A 26,572-nucleotide genomic window follows, 5' to 3' on the forward strand; every position below is an offset into this window, starting at 1 on the left:
CACATTGACAGAAACATGTATTTAAGTAACATTTTCTTCCAAAAATAAATCCATTGCAGAGCTCAAGTATGTACAGATCAAAAGTATTTAAACTATACATTATGTAAATGTAACATGGACATATGGAAGTTAATTGCATAAAAAACATTGCATTCATTAAAACAATGACAGACACACCTCTTGATGTTAACTGCCCTGGATCACTGCAGTCGTACAGGGACAAGGACACTGTGGTAATTATTGAATTGGACAGACTGCAAACAGCAATTAATTCTTGTCAACCAGGACTCATCTGGAAAATATTAAATGCTACAGCATTCACCTCTGTTGTTTTGGGTTGAAGAGAAACATTTGAGACACGACATATTCAACCAAATCAAAGCTGTCTGCGTGGATAAATACCACCAGTGATCATACAACTCTCCTATCAAACACTTATACAAATAAATAAAGTGCCATTGCTGCCTGGATTCAAGGGAACTGAAAGCAGGAAAAAGTTAGAAAATAAAGGTCAAATAAATTTGATGTTAATTTAAAAAACAAATATCATAATATCACGTGCTGCCAAGGCAACCACTCACTGCTTGAAAGGACCTTAAGGATCACAACTGTGTTATTTCAACACTCGGATTCACGCTTCACTAACACTACAATATTTCACAATATGAATTTGACTGGCAGAGAAGTATTGACAAACACAAATGGTCAAAAGCACGTTAAGCAAGTGAGGTAGTTAGCAAGACTGGAAATTACAGCTAAGACAGAATGTTCTCTGTAATCAGGCAGAAGTTCACATTAAAAGGAAACGGATGTCAAACAGGTAGTATTTCAAAAGAACTCGAATGCAGTCGATCATATTTTAAGGCTCATGACTTATGTACCTGCATGATTGTGGTTTCAACATATTTCAAGCTGCCAAAGAGGCTTCCTGCATGTGGCCCTCCCCATATCATGTAGCACTATGACATTTCAGCTAGGCATCTGGTTTTCTGAAAAATAATCCCTTGCAATCTTTAAAAACCCAGAGGGTTGTTTGACAGCTTTTAATACAGTGTAGACTTTGAACCGGTTTCCTAGCGTGCAGCTCATGTATTTCTTAATCCAAAGATGGTTGCAGAAGAGACATATCGCCTTCTATGAGTTTTAAAAAGGTGAATGAACAGATACATTTATTATTATTATTACGGTGTAAAGTCTTAAATAATGCACATTTGTCCAGTGTCCAAAACAAGCTAAAATGTATTGCTTTGTCTTTGGCTCTGTGACTGTATGCAAATGTAATAATATCTGAGGCACACATTTGTTTTGCATTGAAATTGGTATTGCAATGATCATGAAGTTTAACTGAAATTATGGTAACAAAGTCTTCATTATCAACACTGCTGGTTGAAAGTGCACTCTGCTGTTTATGTGCAGGTGACGGCAAACACCTTTGGTGGAACATCAAAGGATTCTGATATGTTAAATGAGGAACACTGAACTTTTGCACATAATTTTCTACTTCACATTCTTCTGAAAATATGCATTTGTAGGCTATTGCTATTTATGTACAATCAAAATGTTGCTATTGTAATATCAATAATCAGTAAAGCAGATTGTTGGTAAACTTAAGACATCTGTTTTCAGTAACAGTGTCTACTGCACTTGAAAAGAACACTGATGCATAAATAAGAAAAATACAAAAGTAAAATTATTTTGTTAGGTAAATTAAAAGGGAAAAAAGGGGGACTTGTGGTTTTAACAAAAAGACTTTCGTTTAGTTAAAATGATGCGACCCTACCTATTGTGTTACTACAGACACTCAGAAGTAGGAGGTGTCATTTACTGACGTTATTTATGCATCATTTTTTTTACTGTGGACTAACAGGACAAACTCTTGATCAGAACAGTTATTAGACAAAGCCAGAGCAGTGGGCTTGATGAACGGCCCACCGCCCTGCTCTCCACCTGTAGTCGGTACTGTGCCAGGACTCTGCTGTAGCCCATCTCCTCTGACACACATGTGTAAGTTCCCTCCTGCTCAGGACCCATGCTGTCGATCAGAAGAAGGCACTGCTTCTCCCTGGAGTCGCAGGATGTGTTGCCCTTGAGGTGATGCCAGGTATACTGGGCATGATGGGACGTCACCGGGCACTGGAGGAAATACTTGGACTCAGGGGGAAGTATGATGCTGTCCTTGGCCACACCTGCCTGCAGATCAGTAGAATATCTAAGCGCTGAGAAAAGAAGACAAGCTCTGTTTAGCTTCAAGGTGGATGTTTGTTTTATTTAACTAGGCTGGTTCCTTATTTTAATTAGAGCATGATGAGCCTCTTGGCAAGGTGCCAGCATGCAATGGGCAAATCGTAAGTGGACCAAGCCAGGATAGCTTCTGCACCTAACAGTGAAACTCTTTTACTAAGGTGCAACAACTTAAAAGAGTTTGTTTTATCAAGGGTTATTATTTCTAGTGTTTCTACATCTTCTTATTTTGTTGGAGGATTACATGCTATTGTTTACATTGCACTCCAACAAATATGACTTTTTGCTGTCCCTAAAACAAGACATTCCTGCTGGTAATTAGTATTGTTTTATCTCATATATGAAGAACTCGTGGTTCTGATAATGTTGCTCATAATTAATTAACAACCCCGCCTCTGTCACATGAATGCTTTTGTGGCTGGAGAGGAAAACCCAGAGTTGACTGAGCTAGTTGATAACCAGCTTCGTGCCAGGCAGCCAGTGTTAGGGTTAGTGAAGCCAGATAACGTAAAGATGTCCAGGGTATGCTGAACTTGCGTCGTAGCACAGGCCCCAGCAGTGGGTGTGATAAGACAGTTGGAAATAAGGGTTAATAAAGAATTCAGCAAGACTAATACTTTTTTAGTATTTCTAAAAGACAGGTCAAGAAAATTAATCTTGTTAAGAAAATTAAAACTGGATCACAAGATCAGAACCACAGATCAGATGCTTGGGGCGACATTGTGGCTGTGACGTGACAAGGGCAAAACCACACTGCTTGTAGAGCAAGATAATACACTTCTTGGAAGTGGCCAAGTCGGTTGCTTGCAAGTGTCCCATATCATGTGAAGCATATGGTGAGATAAACTAACAGTTCAAATCAGCCCTAATTCCTCACTTCAGTAACAGACACACAAAGACAGGCAATATTCAGTATTCTTAATTACGAACATGTGATGCAATGGCTGTGAAGTCAAGGGCTGGTACTTTTAAAACATGGAGACTATGTTATTCTACTTGATTCCAGGGATTTAGACACAAGCAGCAGAGAGATATTACAGCATGCACTGTAGTAGGACTGGTAGGGCAACTTCAGCACAAACATCCTGGATAGTTGAACTTGAATTAGTATAGTTGTGTTTAAAGAGCTTAGCTTTTCATTTGCAAATATAAGTGCATAGGTTGGTTAGGGATAAGTGATTTCCTTACAGTGTACAAAATTAAATATAGTATTTGGTTGGCAGCCTTGACGACCCTTATGATATTATGAGAACAAACATACAGCACCTCGTAACCTAGCAGCAGTACTACCTTACTGGAACCACTGAGCTATTCAGCCAGAAAAATATGTAAATATTTATCTATTCTGAGTTATTATTTCCAACATGTTTTTCATGCATGTTTGATTAGCGCAGTTTTATCTGCACTTATTATGATCATGCAGGCATACAGGCATATCCTGATCTGTTTGGATTAATGCAGATCTGTTCTCCTGTGTAAATTTAAACAGCGCTGTGTGAACCTTTAGAAGAGAACGTCATTGTCAGTACACCCAGGGAATTGTGACTGTTTTGCCAATAGGTATATAAGATCAATTCCACTCATGTCAGTCTGTTTGATATAAAGCTGCAGCCAGTAGTGGGTTAGCTTAGCTTAGCAAACACACTGTTGGACAGAGGCAGGCTAGCTGTTTCCTTCTATCTCCAGTCTTTGTGCTAAGCTAAGCTAGCTGGCTGCTGGTAGTTTCATATTTAATGTAGAGACTGTTAGCAAGAAATATAGGCATAGGCTGCAAGGTGATGCAGTGGTTAGCACTGTCACCTCACAGTAAGAGGGTTCCTGTTTTGAACCCAGGATGGGGCAGCCCCTCTGTGCAGAGTTTGCATGTTTTCCACGTGTCAGTGTGGGGTTTTTTGTGGGTACTCCATGCTCCCTCCCACAATTGCCCTAAATTGCCCGTAGGTGTGAATGTGAGTGTGGATGGTTGTCTGTCTCTATGTGTCAGCCCTGTGATAGTCTGTTCAGAGTGTACCCCACCTCGCACCCAATGTCAGCTGGGATAGGCTCCAGTCCCCCACGACCCCCAACAGGGTAAGCGGTTATGGAAAATGAATGAATATAGATATAGATTGATACCTTTACCTGTTCCAGAGAGCTGAACCTTTGGACAGATGGAATGGTTCCCATGGGTCACATCCTGCTTTGTGCCTCTGTAAAAAGGAAAGCACAGCTCAGTTAGAATACTATGTCAGTTACATTAAAGACACTGTGCATAAAGCTAGTGTGTTTTTACTTTTAGTTATGTACTCACAAACACAAAAGACACAACAAAATTACCTGCCAACTGATGCAAGTACATCTGACATTTAAATTGACCTTAATACAGTGCACTTGCCTTAACGCAAGGTACACAACTGTCATAATACACTCTTATTACTAATACTATATGTATTTATAAACACACAAACACACACGTTCATTTAATCACGTAGGTCGCATAAAGACTTTATTGGCAACTACTTCACAGTAAACTGCAAAAAAGAGGAAGCTGTGAATGACAATGTTCAGGAAATGTATTTTAGGTTTGCTCTTAGACTCTAATTTGCCTCTATGTCAAAGGACACTAAACAGCTGCGAGTGCTCTCACCTGCTAAGACTTCTGTTTAACTTCAAATTACTAAAAAAAACCTTTGTGGCCATCTCCTGCATGTCACTCCCCCCCTCTCTCTCCCCCTCTCACACTTGTCTGTCCTGTCAATTATAGGCTAAAATCCCCTCATGGGAAGTAATGTAATGAGGGGGCTCAAGGGGGCTCTACCAGTTCGACTATTACTCAGAGCAAGAATATTCCACTCTTACTCCAGTTATTGCAGTCAGCCTTTCCACAGGTCGGCAGAAACTCACCATCATTTCCTACATTTGTAGAGCCAAAGAGCAAATTATGAATCAGACTTTGATCACAGTTTTTATCCTTTTTATACGCAGTATATGAAAAAAGTGATCTCAGCGATCAAAGTCATCAACCAGATCACAGGAAGTGTGTATGCAGATGTACTCCTCTGTGCTACTATGGTGGAAATGTATGTGTGTGAAGGGGTTGTCAGGGTGGGGGTAGCTGTGTTTCTGTGTTAGTGGTGTAGCGACCGGTAGTACCAAAGTTAACACTCACACACACACACACACATGCACATGCACACGCACACGCACACACACCACAGAAATTCTAGCCTCTCTTATTATTAAAAAGAAGTCCTTCCTGTTAACAGAGAAAGCTGTCTATCAGGTTTAGGAGGTAAAGTCCATTTCAAGTCAACTTGTAATCGGATTGGTACAAGGTTGTCTCAATGTTACTGAAGACTGAAACTGTATATGTTAAGTGAGAATGTAATAATGACACCAGTACACATGATCTGTGCAGTTCTTCGTCATTTGCAAACACAGGGCTGCAACGTGAGAAAACTCACAGTATTATCGTAGTAGGAACAAACAACGTTGTGTTTTCAGTAAAAACTCCAATGAAAAAAAGTCCTCCATAGAAGAACAACATTTTCTGGTTATGATGACACCCGTTTATTATCTCAATTGATCACACTTTGGTTCTTGAACAGGATGACAGATGTATTTTAATATCCTCATGAGAGTACACTTTTTTCCCCTACTGTTTCCTGATAGATAAAAGTTGTTGCGATGTTAAAAACAATTCTGTCATAACAAGGTACTTTATTGTAAAACATTTTTCCCCTAACACTTCTGAGTTGCTCAAACAGCTACACCATCATGTGACAGTGAGCAGTCAGGTGATCGTGTTGCAATGCCAAAACTCATGACACACTGTATGCTCAGTGCTCTAACAAAACTAGAGCTCGCGGCTGAATGCCTCTGTGAATCAGTCAGGTTGCGGTTACAGTTTACACCCATGTCTGTTCGCACTCGTGCCATGGCAGTAGACAATGCTTTAAATATGGATGTTGCTGCAAAGCTACATATTCTAAAACATGGATGCTTTGCATAAATGTTTGTCCTGGCAGCATCGAGGATCTTTACAATCAGCGCAGTTTGAAGATGGACACCCAAGACTAGTGTTACCAATTTAGTGTCTGACCAAATGTCTGCCTGTCTATTCCTGAGTTATGGTGTTGAATAATGGCCAGAAGTGTTTTTGCAGAACATTATCATGTCATGGTGAAGCTGACCTTTGACCTTTTGGATATAAAATGCCCTCACTTCATCATTGACCCTATGAGTCATTTGTGTTAAATTTTGTGATAATTAGTTCATAAATTCTTGAGTTATGGCCAAAAATGTGTTGGTTGTTTTTTTGTTTTTTTTTAGGTCAGAGTGACCTTGACCTTTGACCACCAAAATCTAATCAGTTCATTCTTGAGTCCAACAGGATGTTTGTGCCAAATTTGAGGACATTTCTCAAGGCCTTTTTGAGATATTGTGTTTATGCGAATGAGCCAGAAACAAGGTCACAATGACCTTGGCCTTTGACCACCAAAAGAAGAAATCCCCTGAAGGTGTTCTTAAGATATCTCGTTCACAAGAATGGGATGGATGGATGGATGGATGGATGGATGGATGGATGGATGGATGGATGGATGGATGGATTAATGGGCAGCCTGAAAACTGGCTATTGTTGGTGCGAAGACATAACAACATGCTGAAACCTTTGCACAAGAAATCTGATTCCAATCCTCAGTTATTATATTCCAAATATGCGTGCACTCTTGAACTGTTGTCTGAAGAAAAATCATAGCTCTGAAGGGATCATTTGTTGTCGGTAAAATCCTGTTTTAAAACAGGTTTGCATGCAGAATTTAGAAGGTGCTCAGTTGTGTTTAAAAGAGACCAGAAATGATGTTGATAGGCAGTAATTAAGTCAGAAAAGTAATTAGCTATAACTCTTTATTCTATATAGTAGCTCTCTATTACACATTTCTACACCCTTCTGATGCTATGTATCCGGCTGAATGATCACCTCTTCTCTTCTCCTCTATGCTCATTTTCCACTAATATTTTTCTGCAAAATAATGGCTAAGTAAACAAAAATAAAAACAGACCCAATAATACATATGTATAATATAGCATCATTTAAAATGTCATCTTGTGACAATCTGTTATATTTTAGTTTAGTTTATTTATTTATTTAAGGACAAAGGCTCATAAAGACTGTTTGCTGAGAACAATAAAACACTATTGTGCTGTTTGTCTTTGACAGCCAAAACAGCCGACAGCTATGGAATTAAGTATGTTGCTGTGTTGATAAAAGACTGACTGCTAGTACCAAGTTGGCACTGTCAGTGTTGGCTCAGTGTTGAAATATTTTGGGAACATGACTTCAATCAAAGACATCTGAATTGCTCCATACAGGAAGTGATGACTCCTTAGTGGGTGCAATTTGCGGTTCATCAGCTGTAGAAATAATGGCACATTACACAACAAAATGATGACACCATGTGAATAACACAGCATGAGGCGGATGCTGAGACACTGTGTGGCTGACTTTGATGAACCTGTGGTATTGTACTTGCGTATGAATTAAAGGTACCCCTATAAAGTGATGCACACAGCTGGGGCGCTTGTTGTTTGTGGATTATGATGTTACTGAAATCGGCTATCTATCAGTGGTGTTGGAAATTGACCTATAATTAAAGTTTTTTGGCTAACTTCAACACTGTGATCCAATGATTCAGATGTTACTGCAGATATTTCCTGTTAGTCTTAGCATTTTGCTTATTATTTTAATATCTGAATCATGTTATCACAATGACAAATAGCCAACTTCAGTGACTTCATAAGCCCAGCCATGTGCATCTGCTGCACTTTTGTCAAGTTGGTGATGATGTTTCCTTATTTGCTTGTGTTTTCTTAATCTGTTTTTTTTTTTGTTTGTTTGTTTGTTTGACCTCAAGCAAACACAAGAAACAATTAATGTATTTGTCGGTTTACAAGAAAACTCCACAGGGCACCTTTAAACTGAGGCCACTCCATGTAATCTCTGGATGTGAAATGATAACGTATATTTAGATATTTTGATGAAATGTCTCCGGTTACATAAAGATGGGTGGTCTTACTTTGTCTGTGGGGAGCAGTCGCTCCCCAACCCGTTCCAGCCGCAGTAGGGATCTCTGGCCAAGACACATTGCTGACAGCTGTTTCCATAGTGGGTACAGTTTGCCACATCCACTTGGACCAGTTCATTTTGTGAGTTCACATACAGCTTCCTCTGCAACGACACATAGTACACAGGTTTTCTAATGGTACTGGACCATTTCTGACTTATTCATCAAAACACCGATATCCTTGAAAAGTTTAGACTTCATCCAGAAAATCTAAGTTGCAAGCACACCTGGAGAAGTAGTACCATTTTCCTTTAACTCACTATGACAATTACTGGCAGTTGCTTCCACACTCCCACCCTTGTGTCTTGGCGGGGTGAATACAATAGTTGTGTAGGCAGTACTGTGTTACTTACAGAGGAGGGCTGCAGAATCATGCCAAGGATGTGGGTTCTGTGGTCAAAGGGTTGGTACTCAGCGATGACAAAGGTCTGACTTTCACTCCGTATCGCCTTATGAATCCCTCCGTTATCTGTTTAAACACACAAGCAGATACATAGGAAGGTGACTAAATACCAAACCCTGTATAACACACCCCAGTGTAACACAAACCAACTCACTCATATCTCATTTCATCACCTCATTATGACTCTTACAGCCAAGCCTATCAAATGTTTTGATTAAAAAAAAAGGGATTATTTTAATAAAAATCCCCTTCAAAACCTGTCCTCCAGTAAATCCTGTTACATTTGACAAAGTAGAAAAGCAAAGTTCATGTGTTTATATATAGGCCTAACAGTGCATGGGTAATGTGTTTGGGATTTTCTTGCTGTAGGCTGTTTCTCTACAACATTTATCACATTCATATACAAGTGCTGTTTGTGTCTTCCCATTTGACATGGGAAACTGTTCATTTGGCTCAACAGTCTTTATTCTTCTGCTAATGACAGCACGGACCTCTGTAAGGATGGCCATAAAGGACTGGTTCAACCAATTTGGGTCACACAGTGTAATTAAAGAGCAACACAACTTTAGCAGCTGCAAGACTGACGTGGTTTGTAAACTTAACAGCTGTCCAATGATGTGTAATCCTCAGCCAATAACAGCATGCAGGGTTTGAGGGTGGCACTTTATAAAAATGTAGCCATCACATGCCGGATTATAAGTGGCATCCAAAAGGAGCTGTTGAGCCGAGGAGGAGGGACCAGCTTTTAATGTTGTGTTTACAAACCACAAAATCCTACTCATTCTGCCTTTGTTAACTTGACTGTTGCAATCTTTTAGTCCCAACAAGCACAAATTTCTTGTGTTTATTTGAACTTCTGAATCTAACCATGTGCTTTTGTTGCACAAGGAAATAAATGCCAAAAATGAAGTGTTTTGCTGACGTTGCAAGTGCATTTTGAAAAAGACTGTATGCACTAACAAGCAGAAACTGTGCATTTCTTGTAAAAGCGGAAGTGTATTTTGAAACGGCACAATACATGTAAGGTTGCTGTCCCGCAATGTCAACAGCAGATGCAGGAGGATACCTAGTGTATCATATTTAGACATGGCACTGGGCTGTGACGTGACCTAAGTGTAGCAGCCACACTATGCATGGCAGTGCTATTTTAACCAAGCTAGGCTAGCAAGCTAGCTTTCATGCCACTCAGACACTGCCTGGGTAACACCCACTCTGAGGTGTGAGACAAGGGCGTAGTTTGTTATAGTTTGTCCAAAATGGTTTAATCATTTTTGAAAATTTTTAAAGATATGTTTAAGAGCCGTTACTTGGGTCCAGACCTTTGAATCAACAACATCACTGAGTTCAAGTTGACTGACTCGTCTGGCATCATCACAGCAGCTTCTCAGTTACAATAAAAAACAACCAGTGAGTACAGTGGTGGGACTCAATTTGCCAAACAAAGCCATGGGCAGGACTAATACCATTGTCAAGTTGTTGTCAAGTGGTGCACTCGAACCAGTGAGGAATAATAACAACAATAGCGAGTGCTACAAATGTAACATACTTCTACTACATTTCAATTTGGCATTCAGAGAGAACATTAAATCACAGTAAGCCTCTAGGATGTGGGTACATACGTAAAACTTTTGATTTGACCTATTAGTGAGTCACACCACACACCCATATTTGCCCTACAGGTGATCAGTCCTGCTGTCTACAACTCAGTCCTATTGGCTGAATAGTACTTGGCTGAATCAGGCTGCGGGTGTCTGCAGGCCGTTTTTAACCCAACTAGACACTTGATACTACAGTAATATCTAGAGCTGCAGCTCATCTGCTATGTTAAAGTGAACTTTTCTTGCTTATTTAAAATGTCAAACATTAAGTTGTTCAAAATGCTTCCCTTCCAGTATACAAACAAATTAAAGGAACCTGAATATGTCATGACCCTCAAATGTACATACGTATACAATACAGTACACTATTCTTATCAACTTCCCTGATTCATATTACTTTATTACTCACTTAATGACAGGAACAGAACTGTGTGGTCATTGTTCTCCTTGTTCTGGGAACCATCAACATAGATGTGAGTGTAGTTGTGGTGATGAAAGAGAAGTGGGCCAGAGTTCTTCATAGGCCGGACTGGATTCTCCATCTCTGAATTCTCCCTGATCTTGGTCAGGATGGATGGAGCAATGTTTGTGCTGTCTTCAACACACTGAGGAAAAAGGCATATGTTTTAGTTTTGGTTGCCCACCAAGTGATTGTTTGGTTACATTCTGGTACCACATGGCATGTATGTACTTTACAATATTATTAATGATCGAATTATTATCCGAAATTCTTTGTTCTTTAGGAACAATGGTTCTTTATTTCAGATAGATGAAGAAAAAAGTCTGCGAAAATTGGTTTTGTCAGCTAGGATGACAACTGTTGCGGGCAGATTTTATTCATGGATGTAAAAATAGAACTGGATACAGTGTTGGAGCTGGCGCCCCGCTTGTCCCTATTTAAGTTGCTCAGTGGTGCATGAAGCTAAAGAAGTTCAACTGTACAAAATTACCCAGATGATCTGCACCGCTTCTGCACTGTGTGGCCCATAAAGCAGGTTGAATCCGCTTTAACGTCTGGAACCTCCCGTCTACGACGGGCTTGTGACGCGCCCTTGTTGAGGACTTGGCTCAGATTAATCTGATCCTGTTTGATTCGGCTGTGTGAACCTCTTGCGACCGCATGCCTTTGCTGACGTTGACCCCAGCAGGATTGTGGCCCATAAAGCAGGTACTCTTGAGATTCCAGCCAGCCAAGCCAGCTCCTTTGGGATTAGCGCTCTGCTAACTTGAATGGAATGAAATGATTAAATCATGAGGCACTCTGAGACTTTTCAAATGTTATTGGACTGAATTGATATAATTCTAATAGTGAAACATTTTGCAGGGGTCGTGACGCTCAAAATATGTATCCCTGATTAACAAATGTCTCTTTTGCCATGTAAATCGATAGTAAGAAGTCTTTTTGAACCACATGGCATCACATGATGGATGTGATTACACCATTTGGCCATAATGGAAATTGGATTCAAGGCCCCACACACTTCCTGGGAGCCTGTTTTTAACAGCTGGAGCTAGCTAGCTAATCAAGCTATGGTTAGCCCCATGAGGTGATGGAAAAAACGGTGTCCTGCTTACTTTTGAATGTTTCTAGCTGACTTGCTGGGAATGAAGAGCCCTCTAAAAGTGCTGTTAATTATGCATTTGATGGCTACAAACATCACATTTAGCTTGACGCTGACATTAAAACCAAGGACGGGATGGCGAACCAGGAGCCCTCTTGCTGTGAGGCAACAACGCTAACCGCTGTACCACCTTGCAGCCTCTGGTTTTCACTTGCAAAATCTCAAATGTCAAAATAACCCATACTGCACGGAAACACACAGCACCATTGAAGTAAACTCTGAAAACTTTTTCTTTCTCATTTGGCTCATGGTAATTATATGTCACATCATGTTGATGGAGCGATGTGAAATATGATCCAGAGATTTCATGGGTGTTTTATTGTGAAAATTGACCGGATACTCTCCTCTTTTCTGCGCCTGACTTCCTGTCTGACTCATCTGGTCTGTGATATTGATATTTCTGATCTGATCTGATATTTCTGATATCCATCAGAAATAGACCCGGCGCGTATTTTTAGCGGAGCGGAGTGCCGAGCCGCTTCTAGGCCATGGCTGGTGGAGCAGCTTACATTGCCTTGAATGGCCGCTATTAGCTCCAGCACCCGCACCTCGGCTGGATCGCGCACACCATGGTTCCAGTGGGTTGCCATAAATGGGGCTGTCCCAGAGGCATTCAACTACCAGAGGGCTTTTGAAATCTTATTTTCAAAATCCCATAAAATGAAATGCTCTGATTCAGGGTGCCATACTTTCAAATCGTAAGGGAGGGAAGGATGGAAGCAGTAATTTGTGTCTGTTTGTGTGAAATTAAATTGAGTCTTACCTTTTGTTTACTTTTCGTATTGCATATTTTGTATTGTTTTGCGTATCTGTAACTGTGTTTGTGAGGGAGAGAGTTTTAAAAGAATATTTTGTCTGCACATGATTTAAAATAATAAAATAGCCTTCCAGAGGCAGATCAGTACGTCAGTCATTTTTCTTTCTATAACTGAAATGTTTAACCACTAATTCGTATTTTAAGTGTGACCCTTCACCATAACATACCACTAGTGTTTTTATCAGTACAAATAGAACATTTTTCACACATAAAAAGCACAAAGATTAGGCATATTCTGCCATCATAACTTGGCCCTCAGAGTTCACCAGATTGATGCCTTTAAATCAAATATATACAAAATTTTCTCCCGGGGGAGCATGCCCCCGGACACCCCTACAGGGTTGGATGTAGCTAGTCTCCAAAAATCTTGTGGGAAACACTGATGTCTATCTATCTATCTATCCATCCATCCATCCATCCATCCATCTATCTCTCTATATATATATATATATATATATATATATATATATATATACACATACATACATACACACGCGCGCGCACGCACACGCACACACACACACACACACACACACACACATATCTTATTGTTCAGACTTAGATATTTGACCCTACTTGTAGGTGTGCCCCTGTATCAAAAGGACTGGCCCTAGCTTTGCCCCCCCCCCCGAAACTGGCCTAGAACCACCACAAACTTTGTATATCATGTTCCTATGTAGGATGGGTGGTGGGACTATTTGCATATGTGCCCAGGAGCCACTGGGCTCATAATTCACCTATGGTTATTTTACATCTGGATTTGCATGAAACTTACCTTTCTAGACCTTTCTCTTTGGTGATCATTGCCTTTAAACGGGGAGGTCATGAAGATGTTTTCAATGTCTTGTATCGTGTAGACACACACAGCACTCATACCCCTGCAGAGAGACACCAGACACAGAGGTCAGCAAATATACACAAAAGACATCTGCTGCTACAACAAAATGTTGTAAGGTCAGTAAAGATTTCGAGCTGCGTTGGTAAAGTCTGTGAAAGAGCTGAGCAGACAGGGCTGAGTTTAGAAAGGGGAACTTAACTTGACTCGTTTGTCAAGAGGAAGCATGAATAAAATAAGACTATTAGAGACAAAAGACAAGTAAGACAATAAGAAAAAAACAACCAGTTCTTTCTGATTTACATCATCTTTAGTTTAGGGAAATTTATCAACTGTACAATGGTTTGCCCATTTTGTCAATTTAAGAGTTACATTTCTCTTGTTTTACTTCTTTGTAAACAACTGTTCTCAGGGGCACTCAGTGGCTCAGTGGGTAGGGCAGGCATCCTATGTACAAAGGCAATACACTACGCGCCTACTGCAGCGGCTGCAGGTTGAATTCCAACCTGCACCCCTTCGCTGCATATCATCCCTTCTCTCTCTACCCATTTCATGCTTAATCTGTCCTGTCAACTAAAAGACAAAAAGCTTAATTTATTATTTATTTATTCCCATCTCATGATAGTTTAGGGTTATGTCCTTTGGTTAAACTGGCTGACACATCAAGTGACTGCTGTTCTATGTAAAGACACAACAACAGCAAAGTCATTCTGGTTTTTACCTCACGTCATTGTGGCTGACTAATGTTATGATCCTGGCAAGAATCCAACATGTGAAGAATTTTACCAAAATGGGTCATCAGTCAAGTTTGGATTACATTTTGAAAAAGCGTAACATTTCATAAGGCCAATGCTAAAGTTACAATCATACTTGAGTACATATGCTACTAAATGTTCGAGATCATTTATTTTGTCCCAACATGATTCAAACTTGAAATGTAGCACTATTATAAAACTTTACAAAATGCTTTCAACTCTTTCATGAAAACATGTATTATAATGGAGTCATACCATTCATTTCTGAAGAGTGCATAAATCCTGGTATCCTGCCAAAGGTGTGCATGCACAGTAGCCACATCCACCAGCTCAGAGAAATGCTGTCTGCTGTCAGGGTCTCCACAGTAGAGCCTGGCATTCATCTGAGACGTCCAGCTAAACTGCAGGTTGTTTTTGCGACCACCACGATCTTTCTAGAAGCAATGCATAGACAAGCGAACGATCAGTCCTTCATATTGTATATGTAGTAGCTACTTTGTGCACATATATCTGATTCTGAAATTTGTTTTTATTCATAAAAAAGCCGAGCTCAGAATTTTAAAATTAAAAGCGCAACCCTAATTCCTAATTATGCAGGTCTTACCATGCAAACCTGGGTCACAAAAGGGAGCCACATTTCACTGCCCAAGCCTGTCTCTCTGTTTTTCTCCTTATAGAAGGCATAGACTTTGCTCTGCCGGGGATCGTCTCTCCGTTTGCTGAGCACCAGACCCACATAGTGCTGCTCTAAAGACAGAAAGAAATGTAAATATTTGTCTAGCTTCAGAACAAATGAAGTCCTTGCAGAAAAACAAGCTCTATCCAGGCAAGTACCTTTATCACTGCTTGCAGGTGCAAGTCTGTTTTCCCCAAACTTGTGGATGCCAACAAACTCTCGAGATCCAGAGTATGTAATGTAGAGATCACTATCTAATGATAATGAAAGACAACAGAAATTATTAGTTGTTGTTTTTTTTTTGGTTATTAATTTTTTAGTAAGCAGCACTGCTGTGCTTTCAATTTGCAGCAAGTTCATATTCCAGAAACCAGTTTCTCATGTATGTAAAATTACAGATAAGCACAACCTGTGTGAAAGCCATAATGTGTCTGTATTGGCTGTGATGCCAGTGTGAGAAACTGGAGTCTGGAGTGAGTAGAAGGTATGAGCAGGTAGCACCAGCACAATGTCATTAGCAGCAAAGAAGGCGGCAGAATCATCTGAAAGTGCTGAGCTGAGTAAAGCAGGTTAGTGGTGCTGTAAAGAGCATAGAAATCAGATAGCAGAGTATCATCAGCATAGAAAAAATACATTGTGTACAGAAACTTACCAACAAGAACAGAGGGTTCACCTTCCTTTATGACAAATTCATTTATGCTTGTTTTTATGTCCTCTGTTTCAGGTAAGGTAATGCAGCTGGGTGACTCCACTGCTAAATTCTACAAGAAAACACAAAAGGGCTTAAACTCTCTTCGCTATTCTCCATCTGGTATCACAAATGTAATTTAATGATTCAGCATACCTAATTCATAAAAGCTTATGCATTGTACAGGTACATTTAAAAAAAATATATATATATATTCTTGCAACAGCATCAGTGGGTTATTTCAAATACACAGAAGGAGAAGTGACTTGCCTCCATGAGCAATGATAGCAACTACCAGACAGAAAGAAGTACCAATGGTGATTATTCCCAGTGTTGTCTCAGCAAAACAGATATTTTCTTCCAGTGTCAGTAAGATACCCATTAAATCTCTGTGTGTCCTACCATGTCACAGCACACTGTTTCCCTGTCATTAGTTCCACAAAGAAAGACCTCGTTGTCCTTTGACTTCTTATGGACCAGAGTGATGTCATAGTTGCAATCCTAAATGACAAAAATGTTTATGATATTTTAATCAGATCTAACCAGCATTCCATGTGATCTGCTGTTTGCTATTAAGTTAAGTTCTTTTACCGCTTTCACTCTTTGTGGGGGCCCTTTGTCGATGCACTGTGCCCACAACACGCTTATTTCCCGAGGAGACTGTGAAGAGAAAGGATGCAGGACAGTCATCATCTCCACATCATTATAAATTCATGCAATCTGTTATTTGATAACAGACGGTAGATATTTCAATAATGTGAGCAAACAAAGTCAGAGATGTTCACTACCTCTTGAGGATTTTGAAAGTTGAATGAATACAGGTGTTTTTGTCCAGCAGCTATGACAATGCCGGGCTCTCTTTCCAGAACAATCCCTACAGGTGCACTGTGCCCAGGCAAAGGCAACTTGATCATTGGAGTCTCTGCAAAAAATAAATACATGAATAAATTAATTAATAAAATAAAATAATCTACAGCATATATTAACATATCATCACCAGCCACTTTATTAGGTACATCTGTTCAATTGCTCCTTAACGCAAATAGCTAATCAGTCAATCATGTGGCAGCAACTCAATGCATTTAAGCATGTAGACATGGTCAAAATAACCTGCTGAAGTTCAAACCAAGCATCAGAATGGTGATTTAAGTGACTTTGAACGTGGCATGGTTGTTGGTGACAAACAGGCTGGTCTTGAGTATGTCAGACACTGGTGATCTGCTGGGATTTTCACACACAATCATCTCTAGGGTTTACAGAGGATGGTCTGAAATAGAGGAAATATCCAGCAGTTCTCTAGGTGAAAATGCCCTGTGGATGCCAGAGGTCAGAGGAGAATGGCCAGACTGGTTCAAGATGATAGAAAGGCAACAGTAACTCAAATAACCACTCATTACAACCAAGGTATGCAGAAGACCATCTATGAACCAACAACACCAGGTGCCACTCCTGTCAGCTAACAACAGGAAATTGAGGCTACTACTAATTCGCATGGGCTCACCAAACTGGACAATATAAGATTGGAAAAACATTGCCTGGTCTGATGAGTCTCGATTTCTGCTGCGGTAGGGTCAGAATTTGGTGTAAACAACATGAAAGCATGGATCCATCCTGCCTTGTATCAGTGGTTCAGGCTGGTGGTGTGGGTGTCATGGTGTGGGGGGAATTTTCTTGGCATACTTTGGGCCCCTTAGTACCAACTGAGCATTGTTTAAACACCACAGCCTACCTGAGTATTGTTGTCCATCCCTTTATGACCAAAGTGTACCCATCTCAAACAATGACCTCCACAGTCACCAGATCTCAATCCAATAGAGCACCACTAGAATTTGGTGGAATGGGAGATTCGCATCATGGATGTGCAGCATACAAATCTGCAGCGAATGTGTGATGCTATCATGTCAGTAAGGCCCAAAATCTATCTTTCCAGCACCTTGCTGCATCTATGCCAAGAAGAACTAAGGCAAGACTTTCCATCTTGTCTCCGTTTATGCAATGGTTTGTCTTGTGAAGCGCAGAAAGAAAAAATGTCAATTTCAACCTTAATTTGGTCTTCAGTGCTATACATAAAAAGTGTCTGGTGGACCTTACACACATTTAAAATTTGTGAGAAAAATCTGAGGGTATCTAGTGGATAAATGGAAAATAGAATTAAGGGGGCCTGGGAATTTAGAGAATGTGTCTGCAGAGGAGGGACAGAGAGACCGACTGTGACACTGTCCTATTCATAGTGGCTTATGTAGGCTTTGTGTCTGCCCACTGCTGAAGTGTCTGCTTTGTTTGCTTCATGTGCCACAAATGACTTGTCAGGGTGTTTCCAATCTTTAAATGTAGTTTTGGTGAACAGTCCTGTTTGACTTGGAATTTTGTGTACTATTTGGATGACAAACATCTTGCCTCATCAGTCTTTAATTGAGTAGTAACAAAAAAAAAAAAAAAAAAACCTTATTGTGGGCTGACAGCAACCGCAAAGTATGGAGGGAAAAAAACATGGTTGTATGAGAAAAACACATGACCATTTTCCCATGTCCAGTGATTGGCTATGTCTCAGATTTAGAACCACCTATGAGAGTGGCTAAGGGAAACGTGGGGATTTCTGTATCTACACTTTTCTAAAAAAAACAACAACAAAAAACAGACTTGCGTCACATGAGAGCAAAAATATTGATTTTGGCCACCTTTTCTTGTAATGTGAAAGTTGCCTAGTAGGGCTGTAGAAAATGTTGATGAAGAGTAGACTCACAAGTCAGTCTTTAGACGCTTTGCTTAACTAAAGACTGATGACTTTCTCCCTGATTTTGTGTTTAGATGGGCAGATACAATTTCAGAGTTTAAAAAAACTCCCTACGTTGCAGAACCACTAGTAAATCTGCAGGGCGGTCCTTCGGTGGCTCGCTGAACTCTTGTGCTTGTTAACATAGTCCCACTAGAAACACGTGTAGCGGTACAAAATGGCTCAGCCGCGCTCAGTTCATGTTTGTCGCGTTTGCGGCGACACATTCTCGCCAACTAAAAGAAACAAACATAATCTTTTACAAGGCCATGACTCATCCGTCCGGCCGGACTATAGAGGGAATCGCCTTGTTGTTTACAAATACTTCCGGGTAGAAAACCAGCAGAGCTTTTAGCTATATATATAGTCTATATATCACATTTTTCACATCACTGTATCACCGTTTAGACTAATCCGATGTTTGTAAAGTCTATAAACACAATGATTGAACAAACATTACTATTTCTGTGTGCACGTTTAGCTGGGCTAACCGTTAGCTGTTAGCCCTGTTAGCCGTTAGCAGTGTCTGTAATAGGTAATAACTCATTAAACGGTCTGTGAAAAAATATCTTTTCCAGCGGATATCTTAGTTACAACATGATTGAGCTAGCAAAGCAGTTTTGTGTTGCTTAGTGTGGTATTTATTCAGTTTTAGGAAATCACGATGTCTAGAAAGCATCAGTGGCTGCAGCTGACAGGGACAGCTAACAGCAGCAGCAAAGGTAACAGGACGTCATCTGTTAAAAGCCTCCCGTTGACGACATGAAACTACTCCAGTTAGCTCAATAATGTTGTAACTAAGACATCCGCTGGAAAAAATATTTTCTTCACGGATGAGCACACGTTTGATAAAACGGAGTTAAATCTCTCGGCATCCATTTTCAAGCTCTCTGTGTGTTTGTTTCCTTGCGGACGAGAAAAGGAGGAGCGCACATTTCCGAGAAGGCGTGTCCTTTTCAAAAATGCAAGAGGCGTTGCTTTGTTGCCGGCCGTTTTCGCCGGTGTGTTAAACACACTTTAGAAAGGAGTGTCCCCAGACTATCAGAAGGCGAGACTAGATGAAGAGTAGTAAATGATGAAAGAGATCACAGTCAGAATCACTGAGCAGTTAACCACAGCTGTTACTTAAAATATGTTTGCTTTGCAAGAAAATGAGAAGTGTACGTAAAGTAAGAACTGTAAGAGTAAAATTAGAAGTATGCCATTATAAGATTTAAAAGCTGTCGCATATTAATCTTTTGTATCGGTGTGTATGTAGCGTCCTCACAATGACTATCTTCTAGCAGTTGGCGAGAGAAGATATTTGCGAGACATGAATATCGAGATGTTGATTTCAGTTCCTTATTTTGGGGATCATCTCAGCTGTTAGTGTGTATATGGTGTTCCGGACAAGACCTGTGCAAAAGTTGATGTAATGGAAGACTTGTTTGTTGAAGGCACTCTGCTATACTGTAAAAATAGCAACCCTTCCTTTGTTAGTGTGAGACTCCATGTGCAACGTGGGTAATTGAGCCCAAATGCAGCTCTCCGGAAGTCAGGGATAGTTGGGAATGACCTTTGTTTATACATAGAATAAACAGGAACTTGAGCTGGTAAAGATGTTCTGGTAACAGTTCAGTCTTCAGGCTCAGAGCCCACACACAGTCTCTGGGTTCAGGGGCCAGGGAATGGGCCGGGCCGAATTGTTCTGAATACTAAAGTAATGTCTCCCCTTTTTTTCCCTTTCCCACTGCTCTTGCCACCCCGCTGTTATTCTTCTTCTGATAATGGACCTATACTCATTCACTCCTATGGCCACCTTCACATCCACCTCCCTCCTCAATGCCCTTTTAGCTGCCCCATCTGCCATCTCGTTCCCCTCCACCCCCACATGGGCTGGCACCCAGAGAAACGCAAACTCCCCTCCTGCCTTCTCAATTTTATATAGCTGTACCAACAGCACCACCAGAACTCAGTCATTAAAACGGCAGCAGAGTCTAAGCATATAACAACCTGCCCTGGCTGCAGCTCCTCCACCCACTCCAGTGCCCATATTATGGCCATCAGCTCTGTTGTGAAGACTGAAACCCCCTCCGACAGTCGCCTGCTCACTACTATGCCCAGACTTGGAATACACAAGGCAAAACCTGACTTCCCTGTTTCTGAGTCTTGGGACCCGTCTGTGTAAATTTGAAGATGATGTTGCCAGGAGCTTTCTAGTCTGTTTGCCACCAGGTCATTATAAGCTGTACTTCCGTTTGTTTGTTTTGATTGATTCCAATATGCTAGGGTCTATTTCCGGTGATGGTAATAACCAAGGCGGTACAACTGGCTAGTGCACTATAGGGGCAACCCCCACCTCCCCCAACCCCGGCCCCTCCATTTCCTTATTGATCCTAAAAATGAAGCACTCCTTTTTGACCCTTCTTCCTCCCCACTCCCATGCATCCTCCAGGACTGATTTTGCTGGATTCTCCCCTTTATATCCCCTTAGTTTACTTATGTACTGCATTGCCAACTTTGTCCTCCGAATTCCCAGTGGAGTCTCTTCCATTTCAACCAGTAAGGCTGGGATTGGGGTGGTGCGCAGGACCCCTAAGCACACCCTCAGTGCCTTTGCTTGCACTACATCAAGATGCTTTAGAGCTGTTTTGGCTGCTGTACCATACCACAAACATCCATAATCTAGTCTTGATATTACCATTGCTCTTAGTATTTGCATGTCTCGGCCAGCGCCCCAAGTACTTCCAGAGAGAGACCTCATCACATTAATAACCTTTTCACATTTACCTACAATACTATCAATATGCTTTCCCCATGTGAGCCTTTCATCAAAATGTACTCCCAAGAATTTAAATACTTCTACCCTCTCAATTGACCCTTCGCTAAGTCCCGCCCCCAGACGCAGACTGGATAATCATAACGTAGCATCAGGCCTGCTCAGACCAGGGTCCGACAACAACACAGCTGTGCTCCATTGACTCTAATGCAGTTGTTGCAGATTTCCTTCATTTTCAGGCTGGTTTTGTGGATTTGGAGCTAAATGTTGTGCCTGGGACACGTCGTGTATTAATGATACTCGTTACCTGGAGAGGTAGGAAGGAGATTTACGTTTCTTCCCTGTTTCAAAACCAAAATCAAGCCCTGAAAAGTGTAGGGTTAGCTGGCTAGCTACTGAAGATGTAGCCTACTGAATGTATACACATGCTGCTTTTGCTTGTTAATGATTATAACAGTGAATAAAAGACCGACCCTGCTGTACAGGAACCAGTGAAGGGAAGCGGGGAAACTTTGCCGATATTCAACCAGCTGTGTGTCAATGCCTTGTGTGCAGATGAATGTTGTTTGACTTCCCCCGGAGATCCCTGATTGTCCGGCAACCGAGGTCCGGGTGCTGGCAGCAGCACGGGGGCGAAGCCAAACACTGTTCATCTGTTCACACTGTGATGCCACACAGCTGGTTCAATATCAGCAAAGTTTCCCTTTATATTCATTGTCTTCTGTGGCGATCAGCAGTGGTGTGGTGGTTCATTTTTACTCTGTGATCTGTAGGCTTTAGCTTCAATCTTTATTTTGTTACCTTAACTTCGTTGCTGTGTCAGTCTGGCATCCTGAATATATCCTTCAAATGCATATTGTAGACCCTTCTTTCTGCTTCTGGCTGAAATCACTTTTTTGTTTTTCCAAAAATTTGAGAGTATTTCTCCAGGGAGTGCAGTCAGCGACAGTCTAGCTCCGAAACCGAAAGTTTGTCAGACTTAGTAACAGTAACTAAGGGGCGCGGGCCTTAGCGAAGGGTAAATTGCCTGTCCATACATAGATAAACCTTGACATTCAGTTTTCTTATTATCAAACACAACATGCGTTGTTTTTTCTGCTGATATCTTAAAGCCCCACCTGCTTCCCCATTCAACTATTTTATTTATCGCTCCTTGCATTCTCTCAGATATGTGTTTTATTTTACTCCTGCTTTTCCACACTGCTCCATCATCTGCGAACAGAGAGAGACCACACCCAGGCCCAGTATCTATAAAAATGTCATTAGGTGGTCATTGAGGGAGGTCGTATGGCTTCCCCCACAGTTACAACACTTGGCCTCCCTTGCCTGACACTGAGCAAACTCATGGTCACCTCCACACTTTCCACACCTCCTAACTTATCTGCAAGCAGCTGCTGCATGCCCAAAACGCTGACTCTTGTAACAGCGGAATGAAGAACGGTTGTATTCCCTCACTTGGAAGCTCAAGAATCCCAAATACACTCTTGATGGCACTTCACTTGTCGTTTAAATGTTAGCAACACTGCTGTCCCTCTCTCTCTAAACCTGCGTGCAGCCTCAATCTCAGCTCCCTGCAGGTTAGAAACTATAGCATTTTCAGATATGTCAGGGCTAACATAAATTACTCCCTTCATATTTTGCATATTGCTGTCAAGCATGAATCATTCAATAGGCCTGTTAAGCAAATAGCCATCTTTCATTGCCTTCTCTCTTTGAGCTTCAGTTTTACAGAAAATTAGCACATTTCCATTCAACATCATTTTCGCAATCAATACAGGTCCCATTCTGTTTTTAATCTCTTCGGACAACTTGAGGAGGATTAAGCCTTTATCGCTCCTATCTTTGAACTTGAATCCACCCTAGTCTCCCGGCCTCTGCTTCTTCCTCAAATTTTTGTCTCTTACCTCACCCTCACTGTCATTGTCCGACCTATCCCTTTTGTCTCCCTTTATATCAGCTGTTGGCTTACACCACCACTCCCCCCTGTCCTTGGCTACCTTTCCCCGGCATGGGGACCCACACAGAAAGCCTGGTTAGCTGGCCTAGTCAGCAAGGGCAGCCGTGCGCACCACTATCGGACCTATAAAGGCCGTCGGTCGATACCCTCCTCTAACCCCACTCGACCCACCAGCAACCAACTCCAAAAGTCCACAATCCAACGTCAAAGTCAGTTGTTATCCATTCTAATTCACTTTAACCAAGGATTGACAAACAAGTTCGAAATTTCGCTCTCACACAACCGTCTCGACGTCACCCTCCGCTTGAGTGTCCCCTGTCAGCCTGGCAAGGAGAGTCTGTAAAGCAGCAGTCTTTATAGTGGCAGGGGGTAATGATCCACAGGTGAGGGCAGTTGGCCTGATGAGGTGGGTGTGGCAGACAGGCAGGAGTGGGAAATGTGTGGACAGGTGATAGGCTGGCAGGTAGGTGTGGTGGCAAGGTGGGGTGAATGGAAAATTGCTGAGTGAGCTGAGCAGATGGTATGTATGGCAGGTAAAAAGTGCCTACTGTGACACCATGCCTGCTCAGTGAATAAGCACTTGATTGAGCCATCATGTTCCCCGATCCCTTCATTTCACCACAGCAAACACTCCACTTGCACCACTGCAAACTGAAACAGCGTGAAGATTTTCCACATCAAACACACCTTAATTCGGCCTCAGAACAGCCCAAAACTAAAAGCATCTTTCTGGACCGTTGTTCTTCATATTGGTGTTCCAAGCCTCCCTCAACTACCCTCACATCCTTATCAGCAGATAAGACCCAGACATGACACTGCATAATTGTGCAAATGAAAGCATTTTAGGAGTGCAGACACCTTGCAGTAAAATGAGAGGGGTGTCATATTGAGGTTTGTTATTCAGCAAAATCTGCAGTGTCAGTATGTGTGTGAACGTGGGAGAATGCATGTTCTCATGTTTGCTCCTCAGCACATAGCTCAGACATGCTATGACGCCAGCTGACCTCTCCGGCCACAAGGTGACTCCCATTTACCAGTCTGGTGAGATGCCGTTCAATTTTTATGCACCTAAAGATAGCCCTCCAGCTGGTCTCAAACTTCCTCCGACACAGACTTCTTTTAAAACTAAACTAAAGACCTTCCCTTACACGATTCTGTACAAGAATATAAGATAATGTTCACTGTTTTCAGAAACATATTTCAGTGCACTGTAATACCAGAACTCCTTAACAGGAAGTTGGTGCCATACTGATTCCTGTTTTGTAAAAATGAAGGTAACAGTAAAACTAAGTGCTGATAAAACATGAACTGAGATTCTATTGCTGCATTGCCCTTTTGTCACCTAAAATGTTTTCAGAAACATGATTTAGCTTTCTGTTTAACTGTTATTTGAGATTGTTTGTTACCAGCCGGCTGCCATATTGTTTTGCAGTATCAAAACCATTGACTTTATAAGGTCAAAACGGGCAAGCTCTAAGCATTTTTTTGGGTCTGGTCTCCTACCTCTTGAGCAAAAGCAAATGCCTCAGCCCCTGTCTTTGTTTTCTCTAGTATGTAGCTAAATTTCAAAAGAATATCTGTCTTTCTACTGCGACAACCCAGCTTCATGATTTGTTTTTATGTGTTTATGTACTGTATATGTGTTTTTATGTGTATTTATGCATCAGTGTTTCTGTTTATTTGTTCTTTTTTGCTGTTTTAAATAGTTTTTATGTAAAGCACTCTGAACTGCTTTTGTATGATGTGGTGCTATACAAATTAATTTAAATTCCACCCATGTGTCAACATGAAAGCGCTGATGCTATACCAATGAAATCCATTGCACAGGTCTATTCTCAAAGCAGACATTTGACTTGTAAAACCATGGAAAGCACAAGATGTTACTCAGAACATTTACAATGACCCTGTTCTATTCAGGTGTCCCAGTAGGCCTACATCAATAAAATGTGACGGCATGCACTGAGACAGCTTTATGGAATTCAGGTATCATTCTTTTTTTATTTACACTTTTGTGTTTCCTCTGTGACATGTATCAGTCATCTTTTAAAAGAGCCTTTTTTCTTGATGAAGACACAACTTCTCACAATTGATTCATCACTGAAACTTTCCAAAAATGTAACTCTTATTCTTCAAGACATGCTTTTTAAATATTGTGGGATCATTTTGTTATCACCATAGTATCCTTATGGTAACTTTGATGGTACTGTAAGCTACTGAACAATGACTTTACAATGACTGTAATATTTTAAATGTATATTCTGATTAAATTACATGAATAAAACATCTATCTATCTATAACCTGATTCTTATAATATTAATGATTTAGTGTGTTTGTGTCCATGTAGCAGTATCAATGGATATTTATGTCCTTGTATCAATATGTCTTTCAGTTTTCTATCACAGTTGAATTCCCTACGGAAGCCTTAATGAATAATATTATTCACCCTGATGCCAAACGCCGATGCTGATGCCAGATGAGCACTTTGATGATTAAACTTGTTGAGCGCAATGCAGTCAGCAGCTCTGTTCCGTTTGTCTGAACTGAGAACGACAATCTTAGGCTACTTTTGTGGGTTTTAAATTAACTGGGAAGACAACCCTCCGCATTCCTCAGACATAAAAAAAAAATCAAACATTTTATTCGTGTTATTTTCATGGATACACGTCAAGTAGCTGCATCATCGCGATGTCAGAACTATTTCATGTTTCAAAGTTAAAGTGAAATAGGAAATATTTCATACCTTTTTCCGTGAATGTCATCCTCGGTAAATGCGTTGAGTTCGCCTCTGTCAAACTATTGAGGCATGAAAATAATAAATATACTGTTAGAAATAAGGGTAACATTGTCCGTGTGAGGTGCCAGCTGCTCCGCTGGCTCGCGATTGACTGCGTCACACGAGTAGATGTCCGTGTGTTCAGCCCTACCTCTTCGAGTTTCCTAATAACTGACGGGATGGAATTTGCCATCATGGAATGTGACATCATTCAATTACACCCTTCACTAATGATCTTATATTTATTTTTTTATTTATTCATTTTAATTTTAGAGAATTTAATAGCAAAACACAGTTATCCTAATCGTGTCAGGGCAGGTGCGCGCAGGGCAATGAGGGATAGACCTAAATGCAGAAATAGATGCAGATAATGCCAGTCGATTGATTTATTCCCAAAAGAAAAGATACAGTAACTCACCGGGATGAGTTGCAAGTCCGAGCAGTTCAAACAGAAGTCGAAATAAATCCACAGAATCGCAGGAAAGGAGCAGGGAGACGTGCAGGTACACAGGCAGCTGCAGTCAGGTCAGGCTGTAGTGGCTTGAAAACAAAGTATGAAGCACCATAGCAC

General features: G+C 41.0%; 1 protein-coding gene across 3 annotated transcripts; it reads right to left on the reverse strand.

The window, feature by feature from the left end:
- On the reverse strand, positions 1-26,572 carry LOC126396063 (semaphorin-7A). 3 transcript variants are annotated; one of them, XM_050053917.1, is made up of 14 exons: positions 26,420-26,572; positions 16,528-16,661; positions 16,331-16,399; positions 16,142-16,240; positions 15,704-15,812; positions 15,210-15,305; positions 14,980-15,122; positions 14,631-14,809; positions 13,561-13,663; positions 10,756-10,951; positions 8,699-8,814; positions 8,298-8,449; positions 4,357-4,430; positions 1-2,216 (listed from the first exon to the last, which is right to left on the reverse strand). In XM_050053917.1, the coding sequence occupies exons 2-14, from the start codon at positions 16,651-16,653 to the stop codon at positions 1,861-1,863; spliced, it is 1,818 nt and encodes a 605-aa protein (XP_049909874.1). In that variant the 5' UTR covers positions 16,654-16,661; positions 26,420-26,572; the 3' UTR covers positions 1-1,860. The 3 variants fall into 3 exon arrangements, with proteins under 3 accessions (XP_049909874.1, XP_049909856.1, XP_049909866.1); XM_050053899.1 differs by lacking the exon at positions 26,420-26,572 and adding an exon at positions 25,969-26,133; XM_050053909.1 differs by lacking the exon at positions 26,420-26,572 and adding an exon at positions 25,969-26,132 and having other exon boundaries at positions 4,363-4,430.

Source organism: Epinephelus moara, chromosome 1, assembly GCF_006386435.1.
Source record: "Epinephelus moara isolate mb chromosome 1, YSFRI_EMoa_1.0, whole genome shotgun sequence".
In the NCBI taxonomy this organism is placed as follows: Eukaryota; Metazoa; Chordata; class Actinopteri; order Perciformes; family Serranidae; genus Epinephelus; species Epinephelus moara.

What these genes read in the sequence shown, in the direction of transcription:
- LOC126396063 (XM_050053899.1), bottom strand. Translation starts at nt 26,071, where the DNA reads ATGTTACCCTTATTTCTAACAGTATATTTATTATTTTCATGCCTCAAT. An exon ending in ACCTGCAAGCAGTGATAAAG is followed by an intron (nt 15,123 to 15,209) that starts GTACTTGCCTGG and finishes TTCTGTCTTTAG; the next exon opens with AGCAGCACTATGTGGGTCTG. An exon ending in AAAGAGAAAGGTCTAGAAAG is followed by an intron (nt 10,952 to 13,560) that starts GTAAGTTTCATG and finishes CTTTTTCCTCAG; the next exon opens with TGTGTTGAAGACAGCACAAA.